Here is a 25047-nt window from a genome sequence, read left to right as displayed (position 1 = left end):
TGTTACAGATGAGATGGAGAGAGGTGAAATGAATTGTTTTGGGTCACGTGGGGAGTTGGAATGTGAGCTGGTCTCCTGGCTCTAAATCTAGCACTCTTTCCATTATACTTCAGCTACCTCCTGACAGGCTCCTGAACAGCTGACTAGCCATAAGAATGAACCCTGCTGCTGTTAGGAGGACTCTCATGGTTTACATCTGGACCAGTGATGGTTGAGAGTGGCAGTAGGAGGAGGATGGGAAGTGCTTCCTTAAAGCCAGAGTAGTAGCAGGGGGCACAGCAGGCAAACAGAAGTGGGAAATGCTTCTAAAATAAAATAAGGCAAGTAGCAGCAGGAACTTTGGGGAGCCAAGTTTTCTTTGGCAGTGAAAAGATCAGCAGTTAAGGGGGAGTGAGTTTGCTGGTGGCAGCCTTTTTTTCTTCTGAGCACAATGACAAGAGAATACCGTCAGCTTAAGCTTTATGAAAAAGACAAGGTTCCTCCCTTTTCCCACCTTCTACCCTTCCTGGTGATGGGTTCAAGCTAGAAAGCAGGTTTTGGGAAACAAACTCAAAAGTAGCTGACTAAGCATTTGGTGACCCTGCATTCAAATCCTTTCCCATCAAGTATTTAGCAGTGTAACAGTGTTAGAGAATTGGTTAATACTGATGACCTTGAGACTAGCCCGTTTAGTTCTGAGTAAACATACTGCACATAGAAGACATAGATGTTACAGAACCTGAAATACTTTGTCCCCAGGAGCCAGGAGTCAGCATTCTGGCCAGGATATCCCAAAGGAGTCAGAAGTCCACATACACACTGTCACTTGAGATGTGTTTGGGAAGCCTGGAATCTTCCAATACTTCAGGCACAAACATGAAAGAGAAGATAGAACAGTGAAAGAAGCACAGGAAAATGAGGTTAGGATCAAATAGGGTGTTTAGTGGATTGGCTGGTGAGAAGTTCTCAGAGCAAATCTGGTGAGAATAGGGCTAGAAGGAGGAGCATGAGCAGTAATAGGATTAAGCCTAAGGCGTCCTTGATGGTATAGTATGAATGGAAGGGGATTTTGTCTGAGTCTGGGTTGAAACCTGAAGAAGGGTTGTTGGTGCCTGTTTCATAGAGGAAAAAGAGGTGTACAATGGCTAGTGCTATAATGATGAAAGGTAGGATAAAGTGGAAAGCAAAGAATCGGGTGAGGGTGGCTTTATCTACTGCGAAACCCCTCAGATTCATTCTGCTAGGGTGGTGCCATTGTAGGGGATAGCTGTTAGGAGGTTAGTAATTACGGTAGCACCTCAGAATGATATTTGGCCTCAGGGAAGTACATATCTTACAAATGCAGTTACTATGACAGTCAGAAGTAGGATTACTCCAATATTTAATGTTTCTTTGTAAAGATATGATCCATAGTAGATCCCTCGACCAATATGTAGGAAGAGGCATATGAAAAATATTGATGCTCCATTAGCATGGAGGTTACAAATTAGTCAGCGGTGGTTAACGTCAGGGCAGATATGGGCTACAGAGGAGAAAGCAGTTAGGGTGTCTTGAGGTATGGTGTATTGCGAGAAATAGGTCTGTAAGGATTTGGATAATTAGGCATACTCCTAGTAGAGATCCAAAGTTTCATCAGGCAGAAATGTTAGAGGGTACAGGGAGATCGATGAATGAGTGGTTAATAATTTTTAAAAGGGGGTGTTTATGTAGATTGGTCATTAGTTTTTGTAGTTGAATTACAACAATGATTTTTCATGCCATAGGCTATGGTTAGAGTCCATACTAAAACTATTATAGAAATGATGATAGTTTTTTAATTGTCTTTGTTATTGATTTTTGGGTTTGTTGCTTTTGCTTCTAAACATTCTCCTGTGTATGGTGGCCTAAGTCTTGTGATTAGTGGGGGTTGGGGTTGTGCGATTGTTGTAAGTCTAAATAGTACTTTTTTGGGGTTGGTTGTATTTTTGATTTATCTGGGAGGGATATTGGTGGTGTTTGGTTATACTGTGGCTATGGCTAATGAGGAATATCCGGAGAGCTAGGTAGGGCTTGATCCTCTTAGATGATGTGTTTTGGGTATATGGGAGAGGATGGGGTAGCTAGATGGTGCAGTGGATAGAATGCTGGGCTTAGAACCAGAAAGACTCATCTTTCTGAGTTCAAATCTGGCTTCAGATATTTACTAGCTATATGGACCTGGCAAGTAAGTTAACCCTGTTTGCCTCAGTATTTTTTCTCTAAAATATATAAGGAATGGCAAAAAATTGTATCTTTGCCAATAAAATCTCAAAGTGGAGTCATGAAGAATTGGACACAACTAAAGTGACTGAACAATGGCAATATAGGAGAGAAGGGAATCCTGGTTCTGATCTCAAATTAGGAACTGAGGCTGGAGATATTAGTTTAACATAAGAACATAAGAAGAACTCTGAAGAAATATATGAATTAAGATATTTATGACGAGAAAAATGCAATAACTTAGATACTATATTTCAAGAAGTCATACATAAAGACTGATATACAAAACAGATGTATTTAAGCAAGAAGGAAGATTGAGATAAAGAGGATCTACAAGTCAGCTCCAGAAAGAAACTACAAAAGAAAACTTCCACAAACATCACAGTCAAAATCCAGAGCTTTCAAGTTAAAGAAAAAATATTGCAAGCCCTAGAAATAGTAGAATGTAGCAGAGAATCATAATCAGGATCCATCACATAAATCACACAAAACTTTGAAACTATTATTTAAAAAGAGAGAATATCTCAGAGAAGGATTTCAAGCAGTCAAAAAGGAAAGGCTTACAACAAGAAAACTTCCAAAACTACTGAGTATGAGCTTTAATAGGAAAAAGAAATTTCAAGTAGAAGTATTTAATGTAGAAGGTTTATAAAGCATCTTGATAATAAGATCACAAACTGAATTGCAAACAAATTTAAGAAGAAATTTAGAAAGTATGATATTTCATAATGGAAAGAAGTACAACAAGAAATTCTAAATACGGTATGAGTTAGAAAAGTCTGCTTCAAAGACTAAGGTTTCAGGATCAGAAAGCTAAAATCAGAGAAAGAAGCAGTCCTGAATTCAATGTATGAGTTTAAAAGAGAATTAGAAAGTTAAAGTTTTGAAAATGGAATATACCAGAATAATTAAACTTTAGAAATCTGGATGAGTTCAAGAGGAATACAAATAGTATAAAAAGGAAAGAAGGCTAATGGATCATTATGGAACCCATTTGATACAGGACATTGAAAAGAAGGTTGAAAGATAGTATTTATCAAACTAAACTGGTGAATAGATATATAGAATGGATTAAGAGAAGTAGTAAATTTGACTTTGTACCTTGTATTGAGGATTTAAGCTTGACACAGTCATTAGTTTTCCAAATCTAAATCCTTGCCTAATACATTACTTAAGCCTCCTTCTAGCGAATGTTATTCCTTCCTTCTGTCTTTTTCTTCTTCTTCTTCTATCCTTCTCCTGATCATTTTTTTCCTTCCTGTCTTTCTTCCTTCCTTCCTGTCTTTTTCTTCCTTCCTTCCTGTCTTTTTCTTCCTTCCTTCCTGTCTTTTCCTTCCTTCCTTCCTTCCTTCCTTCCTTCCTTCCTTCCTTCCTTCCTTCCTTCCTTCCTTCCTTCCTGTCTTTCTTCCTTCCTTCCTGTCTTTTTCTTCCTTCCTTCCTGTCTTTTCTTCCTTCCTTCCTTCCTTCCTTCCTTCCTTCCTGTCTTTTCCTTCCTTCCTTCCTTCCTTCCTGTCTTTTTCTTCCTTCCTTCCTTCCTGTCTTTTTCTTCCTTCCTTCCTTCCTTTTTTCCTTCCTTCCTTCCTTCCTTCCTTCCTTCCTTCCTTCCTTCCTTCCTGTCTTTTTCTCCTTCCTTCCTGTCTTTTCCTTCCTTCCTTCCTTCCTTCCTTCCTTCCTGTCTTTTTCTTCTTTCCTTCCTGTCTTTTTCTTCCTTCCTTCCTGTCTTTTTCTTCCTTCCTTCCTGTCTTTTTCTTCCTTCCTTCCTGTCTTTTCCCTTCCTTCCTTCCTTCCTTCCTTCCTTCCTGTCTTTTCCTTCCTTCCTTCTTTCCTTCCATCCATCACACAGCAAGGAAGTGTTAAGTGTCTAAGACCAAATTTGAACTCAGGTCCTCCTGATTTCAGGGCTGGTGCTCTATACTGAGCTTCCTAGCTGCCCCCATGATTAGTTTTTGTAAAAGTGCTATTCACAGCTGAGAAATATGTGTATTCTTTTCTTTTTTCATTCAAAAATCATGAAAGATCTAGCATCTCTCACTTTTCCAAAATTCTGTTCAGGTTCTAATTTTTTTTTTCATCTTATTGGATTTATCTAGATCTGAAAAGGGCACATTGAAATCCAATGATTATAGTTTTGTTGTTGTATAATATATATATATAGTTAGATATTCATATATTTATTGTTATTCAATAAGGATAATCAACAAAAGGATTCAAATTTAAAATGATACTAAATGATTTCATCTTAATGGTTGGATAGGTCAAATAATAATTGTAGAAGTAATAGGTAATTTTGTTTAAAAAAATATTATAGAAATGAGACAATGTACCAGAATTTTGGGAATGAATCCAAAGCAATGCTCAGGTGAAAATTTCATGAACAGAATAATGATGAATTTGATATAAATGATGAAAGAAAAAAATGAAATCTAGAAAAGCAATATTGAAAAACTCCAGCTATATACCAAAAAAGAGTGTCAATGAAGCACTTAGAAAAATACATAGAAGAGAATAAAAGAAAGCTCAGAGGAACAAACAAGCAGTGTGACTTTGGAATTAATGTGTTGAATTTATTATATACTTTTAAAAAAAGTAGGCTCTACCTAATAGATTCTTCACATTTTGTATGCTTTTCCTCCCTCCCTCCCTCCCTCCCTTCCTCCCTCCCTCCTTTCTTTCCTCCCTCCCTTCCTTCCTTCCTTCTTTCCTTCCTTCCATTTATCTCAGAGCGGCAGTACAGCCTCTTGCAGAAGAGTAGTAGTCATCGATTCCATCCATCATCAGAAGTTTCTTAGGCACAGGAGATGAGACAATGCCAATACTTTTAGGGGCAGGGATGAAAACTGATCCACAATGCCCAGTGACCTTGCACGGCACTATGTGGGGCTTGCCAGTCTTGTTCTCCCAGTAGCCGCATCTCACAGGAATGAGGGAAAATTTGACCAAAATGATGGTACCGTGAATAGCCGTGCCTGCTTCCTTGGAGCACTTGAAACCCTGGTCAATGTGGCCTTTGTAGTTGGCAACGACCAAAAAAGCCTTGAACCAGGTTTATTGTCTAGCTCTAGTTTGTTTCTGCATAAGTAAGATCTTCAGAACTTCATATTTCAACAAAGATCCTAGGAAGAAGTTTATTATCTCAGACTGCCTGATAGGAATGGAGAAAAGATTTATTTTTTTCAAAAACTTTATCTTTATGTCCTATTAGCCAGCCCAGTTTAGTGACAGGAACCCACTCCTTGTCTTTAATATTTCCTCCCTGGGCCCCCACAGCCACCACTGACCTTGACCATTTCCTGACAGTCACCATGGCTCCCACTGCTGAAGCCACCATGGAAGTCACCCTGGACTCTTGCTCCTTCCTCAGCACAAGTATTGTCTGCCATTTGTTGTTCACTAAAAGTAGAAGCCCATCTTTCTTTTAAAGTGACATAATATTGCAGTCAGAAAACCTGAGTTTGAATCCTCTCATTTAACCTCTCATTATCTCAATTTTCTCATCTTTAAAATGGGGGAAATAGAATTTGTAATATGTTTTTTAAGATTATTATGGAGCTAACTGAATTGTAATTGATGATGGTAGTGATGATAAATGATGAAGGGACCTGTTTTATCTTGTTTACATGTGTATCATATGATCAAGATGGGTTTGTGATGGTTCATGAGATTTTTATCCTGGACTCTGAAAACCAGCCCATTCCCAAGATGTAACTCTATTGCATTCTGAGCCTGTTTTCATCTTCAGTAGAATAAAAACTAATACTGAGGCAAAAAGATAAACTTTGACACTAGAAGTAAAACCAGGGCCTTGTTGTAGAAACTGTAGAAAGGAGACATGTGGATATCATCTCAGCCTTGTTTAAAAATAAAATCAGAACAAGGAGCCAGGGCAGAGTCTCAGGCAACCGAAAGATAAGACTATAACCTAGTTACCACAACTGGAGCATAATAATGAAACAATAATGATAATTATTGTAATAACTCAATTTTGTTCTTCAGTCTTTTTCTATCCTGTGTGACTCTTTGTGTTTCCATTTGAGGTTTTCTTGGTAAAGATATTAGAGTAGTTTGCCATTTCCTTCTCCAGCTCATTTTATAGATGAAGAAACTGAGGCATACGGTATTAAGTGACTTGCCCAGGATTATAGAATTTGTAGGTATCATAGATCAGATTTGAATTCAGGGAAGATGAATCATCTTGATTGCAGGCTCAGCACTCTATCCACTGTGTTAACTAGATGCCCCTAATAACTCATTTACATAGTACTTTACTGTGTAATCCATTTAGTCAAAGGCTCCCATTTTACATAAAGATATGCTTTGGGATCCTCTACCTTCTCTGGCTTATTGCTCCCATCTATGTGATCTAGTAATTTCATTGACATTCCCAAGAGAAGTTACCATACACTCATATATTTATAAATTCTTATTATAAACATGTAATCTTTTTTTTTTAATTGAACATCTATCTTTTATTGAATATTTTCTATATTCAAATCTAGAATTGAGTTCAATTAGAATTCTTAGAATCCTGGGAATTTCAAAATTTTAAGGAAATTTAGATATAACATATAAAATTTTAATCCTAAAAGGGACCATAGAGATTATCTGTGGGGGTGAATAAGGTTATAATGTGGAGGTGGGCGTAGCATTTGCTGTCTTGGTACTCCTGTCCTTAACTGTCTCCCCTGCCACTCTGCCTCTTGTGGCTGGCTCCCAGCAGGTATTGCATGTTGCTCTTTCCTTCTGGTGTTGCTGTCCAATTTTTTCCTCCACTGATCTGTGGTCGCGTTTCTCCTGAGCTCCCACAAGTACTGATTACCTGCTACTCAGGCCATCCTCTGTACTTCCTGATTTTTTTGGCCACTAATCCCCTGTTCTCCCAGTTCTGCTCTATGTTTATAGCTTCTGCAGCTGGCCTCTGTGGTTCAGCTGTTTCCCCTTTTTCCCAGGAGGTAGCTTTTGGTGTTGTCCTCCTTCTTGGGTTCTGCTCTCAGCCCTTAGCCTGTTAGGGAGCTGGTGGTCTGAGTGCCCTCTGCTGCTGTGCTCTCCTTCTTCTTCATAGTTGGCTCTAGCACTGCTGTAGCACTTGGGACTTAATATGCTTTCTCAGGTGACCAAATGCTTAACCTAGTCCTTATGGAGACAAATCTCTGAGAGGTTTTTATAACTCATCCTCCCCTTGTTCTCTTTTTTATTATCCTTATGCCTTCTTTTTAGGTGACTTCCATAGATCCATATGTCACCTCAGAACTGGAGGAGTGATTAGAGGGGGACAAGGGGACCCCTTCTTCATGAAACTCACAAGCTGGCTTATGAGTCACTTTTTTTTCTCTCTCCTCAAGCTTAAGGATGGTATATCTCCTGCTTTCATCAGCAGTTTCTGCTAGACCCTAAGGGCAAAAGAAGCACCCCTGCTTTTACTTCAATTGTCCCTCTGTGGAGAGAGGTTTACTATGCCAATAATAACTAGCATTTGTATGATACTTATTATCTGCTGGGAATTATGTTAAGTGCTTTACAATTATTTTCTCATTGAATCCCCAAGACAACCTGTAGAGGTAGGTGCTATTATTGCCCCCGTTTTACAGGTGAAAAAAACTGAGGCAAACAATTTAAATGAATTGCCTTGGGCCACATAATTAGTAAATATCTGAGGCTGGATTTGAATAGACCTTCCTGACTCTAGTTCCAGCTCTGTTCACTGTTCACCTAGCTGCCCCCTGAAATGGACAGATACAAGATAGACAGCTCAGACCAGATTATTTAATTTAAAGCACCCTTTAATAGCTGGCTGGCCAGGACTGACCTCCACTATAAAGACTAGAAGAGATCAGCCCCAAACCTTTAGCGAGGTACACTTTTAAGCATTTTTGTCACATCTTAGTACAGCCTTCCGGTACAGATTTCGGAAATCATTGATACAGTTTCTCGTTTACAATGGGAATATGTCTGGATGGGAGTGAGCTCACAACGGAACCTGTCGACATGTTTTGCAATGTTGTCCTGACTCTGTTAGGCACACTTCTCAGAAAGTCTGGGACTTTAACTGCTTCTCGGAAAGTCTAGGGTCTCATGAATCGGGGGATGGGGCCCAGTCTGAACATAACAATTCCCTTAATTTAGTTTGAGCAATGTCTGCCTATAAGCCTGAAGCCCCTTGACACACTCCTTTCCCTAAACCATACTATGTAAGCCATTCCCTTTCATTCTCCCCCACTTTCTAGCTCCTCTTCTTGTATCATCTTCCCCCATTAGAATGTAAGCTTCTTGAAAACAAATAGTTTTTCTTGCTTCTATTTTATCTCTGGTGCTTAGCACAGTGCCTGACACATAGAAAGTGCTTTAAAAATTAATTTTTAATGAGTAATTAATTTAATGAATAATAAATAAAATTTTAAAATTCTGTCTTTGTCTCTCCCCTCTCACCCTTATCCTCTTGTCTTTCCCTCTTCACCTGTCTCTTTTCTCTTTGTCTTTCTCTGTGTTTCTCCTCCCTCTATCTTTTTCTTTCCCTCCTCTCCTTTTTCTCCTCTTTATCTCTTCCCCAGATAGCTATGAATATCAAATGAGATAAAGTATATTACTCAGTAAATAAAATTAAGTATATAAATTATCCTGTAAATGTAAATCCTTGAGTGACTCGTAATTGGCTCTAGAATAAAAATATAAATTCTTTAAAGTAGAATTTTATTTTTTCCAATTATATGTAGTTTTTTACTTTTTTTTTTTTTACAAGATTTTAAGTTCCAATTTTTTTCTCCCCTCCGCTCATCCCCACCTTTTCAAGACAGCTAACAGTCTGCTATAGGTTATACATGTGCAATCATATAAACATTTCCACATTAATCATGTTGTGAAAGAATAAAGAGAACAAAAGATAAAAGTCACAAAAAAGGACAAAACAACAAAAAAAGTGAAAAAGTATGCGTTAAGCTGCATTTAGACTCCATAGTTCTTTCTCTAGATATGGATGGCATTTTCTATCATAAGTCTTTTGGAATTGTCTTGGATCATTGTATTGAGAAGTGTTAAGTCAATCATAGTTGATCATCACACAATGTTGCTTTTACCATGTATACTGTTCTCATCCAAAATCAGTTCATGTAAATATTTCCATGTTTTTCTAAAATCAGCCTGCTTATTATTTCTTACAACACTATTCCATTACATTCATATACCACAACTTGTTCAGCCATATCTCAATTGATAGGCATTTCTTAAATTTCTAATTCTTTGTTACTATACAAAAGAGCTGCTATAAATATTTTTGTACAGGTAGGTCCCTTCCTCTTTTTTTTTTTTTTTTTTAATCTCTTTGGGATAAATACTAATAATGGTATAGTTAGATAAAAGGGTATGCACAATTTGATTGTCCTTTGGGCATAGTTCCAAATCTCTCTTCTGAATGGTTGAATCAGTTCACAACTCCATCAACAATGCATTAGTGTCCTAATTTTTCACCCTCTCTAACATTTATCATTTTCCTTTTCTGTAATAGTAGCCATTCTGAGAAGAATGAGGTAATACCTCAGGATTGTTTCATTTTTCATAAAATATAAATTCTTCACCTTAAGTTCTTTCGTAATTTGACTATGGAGCTTTTCTAGGCCTTATTTCATAAATTCTACGTTCCACTATACTTTATTAGTGGCTGTTTCCTTACCTTGTTACCTTATCTTCTGAGTCAAGTCTTTGCTTTAATGGGCTCCTCCCCATTCATTCTCTTCTCAGGTTCACCTCTCTCACAAGCTCCAGTCCCACTTCATCCAGGAATGCTTCCCTGAATCTTCCCTCACCCTTGTTAGTACTTTACATCATCTTGTATTATACTTAGATGTGTATGTTTTGTCTACTGCACTTCCCTATCTTCCCAACCTATGTAAGATTTCTGAGGGCCTCTGAAATTATTTTTTCAGTATCTCTCCATTATTCATCACAGAGATGTTCACATAGCAGGTGCCTAATAAATGTTTATTGAATTAAATTATTGAATTGAATTAAATATAAGCAATATAAAAGAACTGATATAAGGCATCAGAAAACCCGGGTTTATGATTTGAGTCTCATCTAGCCAAGTGAACTTTGAACCTTAAGTTTATCATCTGTAAAATGAGCTCTTTCAGTTCATAAACCTTTAAGGAAGGGAACACTTATCCTTATGTTTTTGTTAATATTACCCAAATAAATTTGAATTTTTAAAACCAGCTGTTGAAATATTTTCCTCCTGACATTACAAAAACATTTTTCTAAGGGAACAGGCCTTTTTTAGCATCTGAATCCTCTGAAGTTTGAGCTCCATCCATTTTTGCCAAAATGAGAGATCTTTCATCTCCAAGGGGAATTTCATTTATGATCACTGTTCATGGTGTGGTCACTGTTTACTTTTGTTTTTTTTTTTTTTTTCTTGCTTTTTGAAGACTACTGAGTTCATTAAAAACAAAAAAAAAAGCATCCTCACACTTACTGGTATAGTGAAAATCAAGTCAGGAAGTTCTTGTCATTGAAAATATTATTTTAAGTCATAATATATGAAGAAGACCCATATAATGCCAATTTTGGAAGGATCCTTAAAGGATGTCTATTAGAATTCTTTATCCCACAAAGGAATTTCCTTTACAATTATTTTTATTAATATCATTATAAACAACCATTATTAAAAGTGCCATTTATTTATATAACCCTTTTTGCTTTACAAAGCACTATATATCCACTACCTCATTTAATCCTTATAGTAACCCTGTGAAGTAGGTTGGGTATCTATGGATACCCTATCTGGGGTGTCATTACTATTCGAGTATGTCAGTTTTATAATTGACCTCTAAATTGGTCTCCCTGATTCATCTCTCCACATTCCAATTCATCCTTTACTTAGCTGCCAGGAAATTCTGACCTTCTCACTCCCTTATTCAGTAATCAGTCAATTAGTCAGTCAATAAACATTAATTAAGCATCTGTGTGCCAAGCACCACGGGAAGGTGCTGAGAATTCAAAAAGATAGTCTCTGACCTCAAGGAGCTCTGAGTCTAATGGGGAATACAATGCTCAAACAAATATGAAAAACAAACTATATACAGGATTAATAGGAAATACTTTTAAAAAGAGAAGGCATTAGAATTAAGAGGAATTAGAAAAGACTTTCTGTAGTAGGTGGTATTTTTTTTTAATTATAGCTTTTTATTGACAAAACATATGCATGGGTAATTTTTCAACATTGATTCTTGCAAAAACTTTTGTTCCAGCTTTTCCCCTCCTTCCCTCCACTCCCTCCCCTAGATGGCAGGCAGTCTCATACATGTTAAATATATTAAAGTAAATGTTAAATACAATATATATATATATATACAGTTTATCTTGTTGCACAAGAAAAATTGGATTTAGAAAGAAGGTAAAAATAACCTAGGAAAAAAAACAAAAATGCAAGCAAACAATAACAGAAAGAGTAGAAATACTATGTTGTGGTCCACACTAATTTCCCAGTATTCTTTTGCTGAGTGTAGCTGGTTCTGTTCATTACTAATCAATTGGAATTGATTTGGATCCTCTCATTGTTGAAGATAGTTACTTCCATCAGAATTGAGCCTCATATATTATTGTTGTTGAAGTGTATAATGATCTCCAGGTTCTGTTCATCTCACTTAGCATCAGTTCCTGTAAGTCTCTCCAAGCCTCTCTGTATTCATCCTGCTGGTCATTTCTTTCTTTCTTTCTTTCTTTCTTTCTTTCTTTCTTTCTTTCTTTCTTTCTTTCTTTCTTTCTTTCTTTCTTTCTTTCTTTCTTTCTTTCTTTCTTTCTTTCTTTCTAAATTATAGCTTTTTATTTATAAGATATATGCATAGGTAATTTTTCAGCATTGGTACTTGCAAATCCTTTTGTTCCAGCTTTTTTCCTTCTTCCCCCCACCCCTTCCCCCCAGATGGCAGGTTGACCAATACATGTATATGTTAAAGTATAAGTTAAATACAATATACGTATACATATCCAAACAGTTAATTTGCTGTGTGTCGGACTTTGAAATAGTGTACAATTAGTCTGTGAAGAAAATCAAAAATGCAGGAAGACAAAAATAAAGGGAATGGGAATTCTGTGTAATGGTTCATAGTCATCTCCCAGAGTTCTTTGCTGGGTGTAGCTAGTTGAGTTCATTACTGCTCTATTGGAATTGATTTGGTTCATCTTCATTGTTATTATTATTATTATTATTATTATAACTTTTTATTGACAGAACATATGCCTGGGTAATCTTTTTACAACATTATCCCTTGCACTCACTTCTGTTCTGACTTATCCCCTCCCTTTCTTTACTCCCTCCCCAGATGGCAAGCAGTCCTATATATGTTAAATATGTCGCAGTATATCCTAGATACAATATATGTGTGCAGAACCAAACAGTTTTCTTGTTGCACAGGAAGAATTGGATTCAGAAGGTAAAAATAACCTGGGAAGAAAAACAAAAATGCAAGCAGTTTACATTCGTTTCCCAGTGTTCTTTCTTTGGTGTAGCTGCTTCTGTCCATCCTTGATCAATTGAAATTGAGTTAGATCTTCTCTTTGTTGAAGAAATCCACTTCCATCAAAATACATCCTCATACAGTATCCTTGTTGAAGTATATAATGCTCTCCTGGTTCTGCTCATTTCACTTAGCATCAGTTCATGTAAGTCTTGCCAGTCCTCTCTGTATTCAACCTGCTGGTCATTTCTTACAGAACAATAATATTCCATAACATTCATATACCGCAATTTACTCAACCATTCTCCAATTGATGGGCATCCATTCATTTTCCAGCTTCTAGCCACTACAAACAGGGCTGTCACAAACATTTTGCACATACAGATCCCTTTCCTTTCTTTAGTATCTCTTTGGGGTATAAGCCCAGTAGAAAAACTGCTGGATGCACAGTTTGATAACTTTTTGAGCATAGTTCCAAATTGCTCTCCAGAATGGCTGGATGTATTCACAATTCCACCAACAATGTATAAGTGTCCCTGTTTTCCCACATCCCCTCCAACATTCCACATTATCTTTCCCTGTCATTCTAACCAATCTGACAGGTATGTAGTGGTATCTTAGAGTTGTCTTAATTTGCATTTCTCTGATTAATAACGACTTGGAGCATCTTTTCATATGGCTAGAAATAGTTTCAATTTCTTTGTCTGAGAATTTTCTGTTCATATCCTTTGACCATTTGTCAGTTGGAGAATAGCTTGATTTCTTATAAATTATACTCAGTTCTCTATATATTTTGGAAATGAGGCCTTTATCAGAACCTTTGACTGTAAAAATATTTTCCCAGTTTATTGTTTCCCTTCTAATCTTGTCTGCATTAGTTTTGTTTGTACAAAAACTTTTCAATTTGATATAATCAAAATTTTCTATTTAGTAGTCAAGTGATCTCTAGTTCTTCTTTGGTCATAAATTCCTTCTTCTTCCACAGGTCTGAGAGGTAAACTATTCTATGCTCTTCCAATTTATTTATAATCTCATTCTTTATGCCTAGGTCATGAACCCATTTTGACCTTATCTTGGTGTATGGTGTTAAGTGTGGGTCAATACCTCATTTCTGCCATAGTAGTTTCCAATTTTCCCAGCAATTTTTGTCAAATAATGCATTCTTATCCCCAAAACATCCATAACATTCATATACCATAATTTACTCAGCCTATCTCCAATTGATGGGCATTCATTCAATTTCCAGTTTTTAATCACTACAAAAAGGGCTGCCACAAACATTTTTGCACATGTGAGTCCCTTTCCTTTCTTTAACATCTCTTTGGGATATAAGCCCAGTAGTAACACTGCTGGATCAAAGGGTATGCACAGTTTGATAACTTTTTGAGCATAGTTCCAAATTGCTCTCCAGAATGTTGGATCCATTCATCACAACTCCACCAACAATGCATCAGTGTCCCAGTTTTCCCGCATCCCCTCCAATATTCATCATTATTTTTTCCTGTCATCTTAGTCAGTCTGAGAGGTGTGTAATGGTATCCCAGAGTTGTCTTAATTTGCATTTCTCTGATCAATAGTGATTTGGAACACTCTTTCATATGAGTGGAAATAGTTTCAATTTCATCATCTGAAAATTGTCTGTTGACAATTGACCATTTATCAATTGTAGTATGGCTTGATTTCTTATAAATTATACTCAGTTCTCTATATATTTTGGAAATGAGGCCTTTATCAGAACCTTTAAGTATAAAAATGTTTTCCCAGTTTCTTGCTTTCCTTCTAATCTTGAAGTAGGTAGGATTTTAGTTGAGACCTAAAGGAAACCATGGAGATCAGTGGTCAGAGCAAAAAAAGGGAGGGCTTTTCTGGCATAGGGAACAGCCAGAAAAAATGTCTGGAAGGGAGAGTTGGAGCGTCTTTTTCATTGGATCAAAGAGTAAACCCACTGGTTCCCTCTTGTCTTCAGAATAAAATAATATATAAATAAAATAAAATATAAATGACTTGCTTATTTTGGTCTAGAGCTATTTTTCCAACCTAAGTATGTGTTTCACTTTGTAGCACAACCAAACTGGCTCTCTTTCTCTTCTTTTCACATAGCAATCTTTCCATCTTTATGCCTTTTTCTCCAGGTCTAGAAAGTACTCTTTTCCCACAAAAGCCTGGAAAAAAATTTCTTTTTTCTAGATTTAGCCTGATGGCCACCGTCTAATCACCAGCTTTTAATCTAGAGACTCAGCTTAATCACCACTGCCTCTTTGGATTCCTGCAACTACTAATTTTCATCCACTTTAACTACCTTATTTTCAAACTTCTTTATATTTATTTTGTATTTATCTAATATGTGCTTATATATGTGTGTATTTTCTCCTGTAGTAGAATATAAGCTCCTTGAGAACAAAAAATATTTTTTCTTAGTATCCCTAAGCAGACAGCAGACTTTTTATAAATGCTTATTGATTGATTGATTATTTGATTCTTTCTTTTGATGGTTTCAATTTAGTTTTTTCTTATAGCAAGTCTAAATTTCTCTCTGTGCAACTTTTCTCTATTTTTCTTCATTCTGCCTTGAGCCAGCCTACAACTGTCACATGTTCTCGACTTCTCCCTTTAGACTAATCCCCATTTCCTTCATCCTGGCCTTCTATGATCCTTCACCTTTCTGTTTACCCTCCTCTGGATGCTCTCCAGTCTATTGATAGCTTACTATGTAGTGTCCAGAACTGAGCACAGTGTTCCTATCTTTTACTATTAGCAAAGAAAGAAACAATGAAATTATTATCTTATTCCTTCCCTCAATATGAGTTTGCATTGGCTTTCTTAGCTGCCATATTAAATTATTGACACATTAAACTTTCATATCTTTAAAATCCCCAGATCCTTTCAGCAAACTGTAATCTACCCATGTCTCCACCATTTTTTAGTTGTGAAATTGATTTTTTGAATTCAAGTGTAAGACAGAAGACAACATGCATCCCTGTTAATTTCATCTTGATTTCGCTTAATATTCTATCTTGATATGCTTTTTTTGAATCCTGACTTATCCATTGTGTTAACTATCCTTAGCTTTGTGTCATTTGCATAAAGATGCAATCTATTCATTTAATTACATCACCAATAAAAATATTAAATAATACAAGGTCAAAGCCAATTCCCTAGGGAGTCCTCCCTTCAAAGTGGTTCCTTACAGTTCTTAATGTCTTCTCTTTGGTTCTGATCATTCACCCAATTCCCTAGATTTTTTTTCTATCATAACCCCTTCTCATGCATGGTTACAGCCAAACTGTTCTTTTTGCTGCCATTCATGAAAACTCTACACCTGGGGTCCTCACTTTAGCTTCTCATCCACCTTCAATACCTCAGCTCCAGTTTCATATTCTAATCCCTTTCCGGATTTCTTCATATATTAGTGCTCTTTATTCCTAGAATTGCTTTGTATATACTTTGAATTTAAAACCACCTCCCAGAGTGTTTGTGAGGATAAAATGAGCTAATATTTGTAAACTACTTTGTAAACCTTAAAGGTCTATATAAATGCTAAATATAAAACAACAAGATGATTGTGGATAGAGCTTTTGACTTGGAAACAGGAAGATCTGACTTCAGATTTGACGCTAAACACTTACTGGTCAAGTAATTTTGCTTTTGTTATCAGTTTCCTATATAAATGGGGATAATAATAATCTTTTCCTCCCAGGACTGTGCGAGCTAATATTTATGAAGTGCTTAGTATAACACCTGGCACATAGTAGGCAACTTAATAAATGTTTGTTTCCCTCCTACCTACCTTATATATGTGCATTTGTATCCACCCAGTTGTATTTAAGTTCCTTGAAGGAAGAATCTTTTTCATCTTGTTCTCTAAGCCTCAGGGCTTAGCACAATGTCTTACACATGGTAGATCCTTGATAATATTTCTTGAATTAAATTGTTGGGTACCTTTTTTTTTTTTTTTAAGTCTATACCTTTGACTTTATTGATCTAGGCAATTTTCAGTAAGAAAATTACCTCTTCTAGTGCATTTCTGCAACTTATAGTCTTAGGGAAATGCCTGGCACACTGAGAGACTAAGCCATTTGTCCAGGACTGCAGTGGTCAAGGTGAAATTTGACCCCAGATCTTTTTCATCCAGATCTTCTTGGCTTCAGCAGTGGTCCATTCTATCCATCATGGCACAAGGGCCTTTGGTATCTATTTTGTCTCTGAGGAAACTCATGCACAAAGAAATTGTGACTTGGTAAATCACAAATTCCATTTGAAAGAGTTCTGATTAAAACTTGTTTCTTACAAATACTAATAATATAGTTAGGATTTGAATCTAGGTTTTTTTTTTTTTTTTTTTTTTTTACTCTCATATCAACATTATCTTCTAAAAGGAACGCTAATAGATGATTATTAAATAACTCCTAGTTATCCTTCAGTGATGAGAGACCAGAGAATTTGAGGTATTTATTACATTTAGTAGATATTGGAAGGAGTCAGTTCTTCTTGTTTTCTAGTTCTATAGTCCAGGACCTAATAGTGCAATGGAAAGGGCTCTGGATTTGAATTCAGAAGACTTAGGTTTGAGTCCTGCCTTTGCTACTTATTGTTTATGTCATCTTGTGCAAGTAATTTCGTGTTTTTTTTTTTTTTTGTGTGTGTGTGTATGTGTGTAAATCAAATGTTGTACCATTTGATTATTAAGAATAATTTGTAACATTTCCTTATCCCCTTCTAGAGAAGGTCAGAAGCATTTCAGCTCTATTCAAAGCATATGGGGAGAGAGGGAGACTGGTGGGAGAGAGAACCCTAGCTAACTGGAAGATCTGATTTCTGTTTAGAGTATTAAAAAAAATCCATTCTGGCTTTGAGTTCTGTTCCTGGGGGAAAGAATTCTTGTCTTTGATCTCTTTCAGTAGAGTTTAGGGCAACCTTAGTTCATAAAGGAGAAACCTAAATAAAGATAACATGGTTGGGATGCCCACAGTGCTAGATGGAGCTCAAAACCAGGCCACATTCTCAGATGATGTCTCCTGTTCTTACAATGTGGTAATTGGGAGGGACTGGGAATTTCTAGCCTACCTTCTCATTAAATGTCTGCTAAATCACGATTGAGTTTAACTTTTCAGGGGAGTGCCCTGTCAGAAGCAACATACCTAACTTAAGCTGTTTCATAGTCTCCCTTGGGATCTTTGGTTACTGAGAGAAACCAAGGACCAACAATTTATTGACTATTGGCTAACTAGTTAAGAAATTGATTATTAATACCTAAAAACTTTGTCTCTTAGAATTCTTACTTATGGCATACATACATACACATATATACCCACAAACCTACTATATATAATCTATATATCTATATCTATACCTATGTATCTATATCTATATCTATACATCTATCTACACATATATCTACATATACTTTAATTTCTTTATCTGTAAAATGATGGATTTAGACTAGATGAACTTTGTGGTTCATTTCAGCTCTAGATCTTTGAATGACTTGGCTATCATTGGGGCTGTGATTTTTCTTTTTATGTTGATAAAAGTTCATTCACAAATTACTACTTGCCACATTTTTTTTATTTTTACTTCTTGCCCAATCTTTAAACATGTAGATCATTGTCTTCATCTTACACTTTTTAGATATGGTAGATTTAAAGCACATTTTAAACCAAGATGTGTACAATAGGCTCCCTTTTCCCATCACTGAGTGTAGCAGTGTAAGATACTAGAAATCAAGTTTTTATTCTGAAAGAATGGACTTGCTTTGTGTGTGTGCACATGCGTGCATTTGTGTATCCAATGTGTCTATGTTTTGACTGTTAGCTATATATAGGTTTGTTGTACATTTGTTCTCTTTTAGATTGTACAGCTAAAATTCTTGGATGGGAAAGAATGTATTTGTTAACCTGGTCTCCTGCAGCATCTGCTCTAGTGCTTAATAAATTCCTTTAAATAGTATTCAGTACTGTTAACTTAATAGCATCCAACATTTTAATTAATGACTTTAATGATGCTATAGATGGCATGGTTATCAAATTTATGGATAATATTAAGCTGGAATAGTCAAAATGAGATCCCAAAAGATCTTATTGGTCTGAACACTGTATTGAATCTGATGTAATCTCACTGTATTGAAACTTAACAGCCATAAATGTCCTGCACTTGGATATGAAAAAAACCAGCCAAACATTTACAGGATAGAAGGGGGCAGGGGAGGGAGGGGCTAGAAAGTGATGTATATGAAAACAGCCCAGAAGCTTTAGTGTCCTCCCTAGTGTACTGAAGAAGATAATAATCCTGATGTCCTCAAATCTGGTCACACAAAACTTAAAATAGCTGATGGGAAACACATTTTTGGAAGGACACAGTTTGATGAAGGGACTGGAGGCCATGTGAAGAATAAACTGAAGGAAATGACAGTGTTTAACCTGAGGAAGGGAATTGAGTGTAGGAGGGGAGATAAGAAATGGTAGAAAGTATGATACTGTCTTCCTAATATTAAGTTTTGGCTTTGGAAAGAGGTACTAGCCTTGTTCTACTTCCCAGAGGGCAGAAGAACTAGAACAAATGGGGTAAAAATTTCAAAAAGGTAGATTTGTCTTACTTGTGAGGGAAAGGGAGGAAGGGAAGAGAACAAGCTTATATTACTTATATTGCTTACCAGATATTATGTTAAGCACTTTATATATATTATCTATTTGATTCTCACAAAAGCTCTGAGATCTAAATGCTGTTATTATCATTCCTGTTTTACAATTGAGGAAACCATGGCAGATAGAGGTTAAGTGACTTTCCTACAGTCATCCAGTTAGTGTCTGATGACAGATTTGAACTCAGGTCTTTTTGATTTTAGATTCTACATTCTCTCTAATGTACCACCTGGGAAAAAAGCTCTAATAACTAAAGCTGTTCAAAAATATAATGGGTTGCATGAAAAGATAATGACCTCCCTTTTCATGGTATATTTGGAATCACAGGGCATGGGTTCAGATTTCGGCTCTCTCACTACTTGTCCTTAGGAAGGTCACAGCCTCTCTGGGGCTCAATTAGAGGACAGAACCTGATGACTCTTAAGGTTCCTTCTAGTTATGAATCTGTGATCCATCACTGAATCTCTGGCAGTAAAATGTGATCCATAATTCATCATTAACATAATATGCAGCAGTACATTACAAGAGAGAAGTATAAGCAACACACTTTGTGAAATCTGTGAAAAGAAAGGTCATTTGTTTCAGGGGAGTCAGCTTATCTCAGTGGGAAAAATGAGGTGCTGGGAATTAGGAGTGATCTGGATTTGAATCTCACCTCTTATTCATGGGACCTCACAGAAATTTCTTCTTCTAAATTATAGTTTCTTCATCCATAAAAGAGAGCTACTAAAACTTTTATTTTATTTTATTTTATTTTTTATTTATTTAATAGCCTTTTATTTACAGGTTATATGCATGGATAACTTTACAGCGTTAACAATTGCCAAAACTCTTGTTCCAATTTTTCACCTCTTACCCCCCACCCCCTCCCCTAGATGGCAGGATGACCAGTAGATGTTAAATACATTAAAATATAAATTAGATACACAATAAGTATACATGACCAAAACATTATTTTGCTGTATAAAAAGAATCAGACTCTGAAATATTGTATAATTAGCTTGTGAAGGAAATCAAAAATGCAGGTGGGCATAAATATAGGGATTGGGAATTCAATGTAATGGTTTTTAGTTATCTCCCAAAGTTCTTTCTCTGGGCATAGTTGATTCAGTTCATTACTGCTCCACTGGAAATGATTTGGTTGATCTCGTTGCTGAGGATGGCCAGGTCCATCAGAACTGGTCATCATATAGTATTGTTGTTGAAGTATATAATGATCTCCTGGTCCTGCTCATTTCACTCAGCATCAGTTCATGTAAGTCTCTCCAGGCCTTTCTGAAATCATCCTGTTGGTCATTTCTTACAGAACAGTAATATTCCATAATATTCATATACCACAGTTTATTCAGCCATTCTCCAACTGATGGACATCCATTCAGTTTCCAGTTTCTAGCCACTACAAAAAGGGCTGCCACAAACATTCGTGCACATACAGGTCCCTTTCCCTTCTTTATAATCTCTTTGGGATATAAGCCCAGTAGTAACACTGCTGGATCAAAGGGTATGCACAGTTTGATAACTTTTACTAAAACTTTTATTGTCTGACCTACAAGGTTTTTGTGTGGAAAAAAGTGACTAAACATTAAGAAATATGAGATTTTGTCACTTTGAATTGCCTGTCTGTCTTTTGCCCTAAAGGTATGGAATGCTGTAGACACAGGTCGCTGTTTGAACACCTATTCCTCTCACAGTGGTGCTGTCCGTGCTGTGCAGTGGTCCTCTTGTGGAAGACAGATCCTCAGTGGTGGCTTTGATTCTCAGCTTCATTTGACAGATGTTGAAACAGGTACAGTTTTGTGTATTGTGATGAAACTCTTGGATTTCATTCCAGTTCGGACTGCCCCAGAACCGAGGGTATGACCTACGCTTTCTGTATTGTGATTCTCTCTATAATACACTCAGTGTTCTGACTTAAAACATTTTCTTTGAGATAAATGCCATTCTAGTTTCAGGATGCCATAAAGCCAGCCCCATGACAGGCTTCCCATCCAACCCCAGAGGATAGATATTATAAGCTTAGTTTCTGCCAAGCCTCTTCATTTTATGTTACTACAGGGCCTGATAAAGGGATGGATTTTTAATAAACCTTTGACACTTCATTTGTACTAAAATGGATTTAACTTTATTACAGCATCGTTTGTGGAGAATCCGTTTAGCATTTCTGTAACTTTAAATTTTTGAAAGGCAATAAAAAATAATTCTGGCCCATGAGGAAAGAGTTGAGCTTTAATGCCCCAAATTGAAAAGGCATTCTAGTGAGATGGATTTGTATCTGGACAAATCCTCAGGGGCCATTGGCTGAGAAGGGAGCTGCCCAATTTAGCAATACTGGGATTCTAGCCAAAAGAAATGGAAGAAAGGACAACTCACAGAGGGTGAGTAAATGGATTGGATGCTTATAGCATATCAGTAATACAAGAATCATAGAACTGGATCATAGAATTAGAGCTGGAAGGAACCTTAGGTTCTGCATTCTAGCTGCCTCATTTTACAGAAAAGGAAACTGAGGGCTATGATAGTAAATACTATAACTTAGATATTTACTTTGTTCTAAGCCAGTGCTTTTCCTTCAAAAAGAATGTCAGATCTGAAATATATCTTAAAAGATTTTACACAGAACCTATTCCCTTCTTGTCCAAGGACTTGAATCCAGATATCTAAACTCTTGAAACAATGTACTTTCCTTTAAGTTGCATTGATTTACTTTACTCTAGAGTGTAACTTACACAAACTGCTAATTATAAAATTTTGAGTGTTTTTGATTCCAATTGGTCAGGAAGAATCATCTTTCCTATTTTTCCTTCTGACTTCCCTATTTCTGTTAATGGCTATCTTTGTCCCTTTCTTCTTCCTTACTTTTCATCTCCAGACATAAATGGGCTTGTAAATGTAAGCCCAAAAAGGATATCCAAGGTCATTTAATCCTTCCTTTTTCTTTTTATAGATGAGAAAAGTGAAGTTCAATTTGTACTAGTTGGATTTTTAACTCAAGACCTCTGACTCCAAATTCAGCTCTTTCCATATGCTCTTAATCTTTCCCTCTGCTTTACTTATTTCTATTGCCACCATCCTGGGAGAAGACCCCATCAGCACCAATGTGGACTATTCCTTCTTAATAAGTCTTCTAAGCTCCTTTTAAACTTCTGCCAAAGTAATTTTCATTATGTTCTAATCTTTGCTCTCTGATTCTATCTGCTGTTCTACTTAAAATCTTTTAATGGCTAATAATTGAATAATAAATAATAACCAATTAAGATTGAAACTATTCTCCCCTAATGTCCCCGTCCAGCTTTATCTTGTAGTACTCAGGGAACCCCAAGAACAATGATAGAACTATGAAAACAAGATAGTCACTTCATAAAAAAATTTTGAGCACCTACTATGTTTCAAGAACTGTACTATACATTGTATATGTAAATGAAAAAATAAATAAATCAGCTTGTTGCTCATTTTGAGAAGGGACCATTTTATTCTTAATATTTTTATCCTCAGCCCTAGCATATAGAAGGTGCTAATTAGATACTTATCAATTGATATATTACCCTCATGGAGATTACATTGTAGTTAGGGAGTCCACATATGACAATTAGTCCAGTTTGGCTAGATCTAAGAGCATATGCAAGATAGTACCATTGCTGAGGCATCAAGAAATTGAGAGAGAAGTAAAGCAAAGTTATCATATCATCCTGATGACTTATATTGAATTCTCAATCCTCGAAAATACCTAAATATATGCATACATACATATATATGTGTGTGTGTGTGTGTGTGTGTGTGTGTGTATTAGGTATACATTTTTTTTCCAGGCAAATTGCTATTTAACCATGCCTCTTCACTGTGTACTTGTGGAGCTGATTTAAGTATAAGACATTTATCCCTCTTGCATTTCATTTTGTTAGATTAAACCAAGATGCTTTTGGGTCCTGATCCTGCCATCTGGTATGTTAGTTGTCCTTCTAGCTCACTGTCACATCATTTGATGAGCATGCTGTCTAGACCTTAAGACAATGATTTTTTTTTTTTTGAAAAATGAACCAATCATGTAGTGAGAGTGAGTAATAGAAGAACAGACTGTGAGCACTGTTAGCATCCTCTTAATTTCAAAAGAAATCGGGAAATTGAGGCAGGCTCCCAGCACATTGATTGGCAAACTTAAGGAAGGACATGAATGGTTTGTGCTCTATATCTTTGTAGAAAATAAAGATCAGAGTCATTTTAGTATCTGAAGCTTTCCTTTGTTTACCCAATTCCAATGCTTGCAGGCTGCTAAGCCATTCAGTGAATAGATTGCTGAACCTAGTCAGGAAGACCCAAGTTCAAATTTGGCCTCAGAAACTTATTCTCTGTGTGATTGGGCAAGTAAGTCACTTAATCTCTGTTTGCCTCAATTTCTTCATCAAAAAAATGGAGATATAAATAATTGTGAGGATTAAATGAGATAGTATTTATAAAGTATCTTGCAAACTCTAATGTACTATATATATGCTAGCAATGATGATGCTGATTTGGTTCTAATAATGGTAATGATGATGATGATAATGATCTCTGAGGTGCCCTACCCATACTGTTCCACCTTTTATAGAATCAGAAGATCAGAGAATTCACAATTGCACCATTCTTTAGACAATGTCTTTATTTATAAATGAAGAAACTCTTTATTTCCTAAGACATGCTTTGAAGCTCAGTTGAAGCCTACACTTGGATCCAAAAAATTAGCTGCCGAAGTTATAGGCCAAGAAATCTGAAAAGCAGTTTAGGTGTTTAAGGTATGAGAAGCTTTAACGTCTGTAGGCTTAAGAAATAGGAACAGGGTGATGGGGCTGCCAGACAAGCATCTGCTCTCCTCAGGTCACACTTATGAAATAACAGCGTCCCAGGCCAGAGGACTGACTGGTAATTGTCCCCCTTGGCTAGGTGAGGGTAGAGATGGCATTTTATTAATCTTCATTTATCTGGCCATGTCAAGCAGTGCCGGAGGTGCTTAATAAAGGTTTATTGAATTGATTGAATCGGGAAACAAGTAAAAACCAGTCATTTCAGCCATAAAGGAGTATTGTTTGCCTGGTACTCAAACTATCTTTTTTTTTTTGTGATGGCAAATTACTCTGAGTTGGAGTGCACCCCCCTTCATGCCTTCCCTGTCTCATTTCTCTTTTCTGTCCAAGAAGTGAGGAACGAAGTTAGCCAGAGGGGGCAAAGAGAAAGAGAACATTTCCTCTCTTTCTCCCATTTTTCTTGCTTACTTAATGATAGATGCAAGCACAAAGGGAGATGTAGGAACTGCTCCCTTAACAGTTTGTAACAACAGTTCCTATTCCTGTAGGAATTCCCTATTCCCATATCACAGAGTTTACAAAATGCTTTCCCTTACCAACAGCTCTGTGAGGCAGGCTAAACAAGTGCTGTGATCCCTTTTTCTAGACGAAGAAATTGAAACTTCACACATTTGTCACATATTTGGCAAGTGGTAACAGCAAGGACAGGAACTCAGGCCTTCTCTTTCATGCATCTTTTAGCCTCCTTCTAGGTGCCTCAGTGCCACCAAGTATGAGGATTTCTGGGAAGATAGGTTCACCTGATCATCTGAAGCTCATGTCTTCATGATGATATTCATCATGATACATACTTGCTCATGTAAGGCAGTATGGAGTCAGAAGACATAGATTACAGGCCCAGACCTACCTCTAACTTGCTCTGTGACCTTAGGCGTGTTGCAGCCTCAGAGCCTTAGCTTCCTCATCTGTCAT

At 36.5% G+C, this 25047-nt stretch overlaps 1 protein-coding gene and 1 pseudogene across 2 annotated transcripts in view; one reads left to right on the top strand and one right to left on the bottom strand.

Moving 5' to 3' along the window:
* Positions 1–25047, top strand: part of WDR25 (WD repeat domain 25) — a 249026-nt gene that overhangs the window by 155439 nt on the left and 68540 nt on the right. For both annotated transcript variants that reach the window (XM_003756555.4, XM_031953249.1), the window contains one exon: positions 20939–21086. In XM_003756555.4, coding sequence (XP_003756603.2) covers positions 20939–21086 — 148 coding nt within the window. The remainder of the gene's footprint in view (positions 1–20938; positions 21087–25047) is intronic.
* Positions 4888–5791, bottom strand: LOC116421622 (annotated as a pseudogene).

This window comes from Sarcophilus harrisii, chromosome 2, assembly GCF_902635505.1.
Source record: "Sarcophilus harrisii chromosome 2, mSarHar1.11, whole genome shotgun sequence".
In the NCBI taxonomy this organism is placed as follows: Eukaryota; Metazoa; Chordata; class Mammalia; order Dasyuromorphia; family Dasyuridae; genus Sarcophilus; species Sarcophilus harrisii.
Note: the sequence above shows the minus strand (reverse complement) of the source record. Positions and strands in the feature narration are given on the sequence as shown.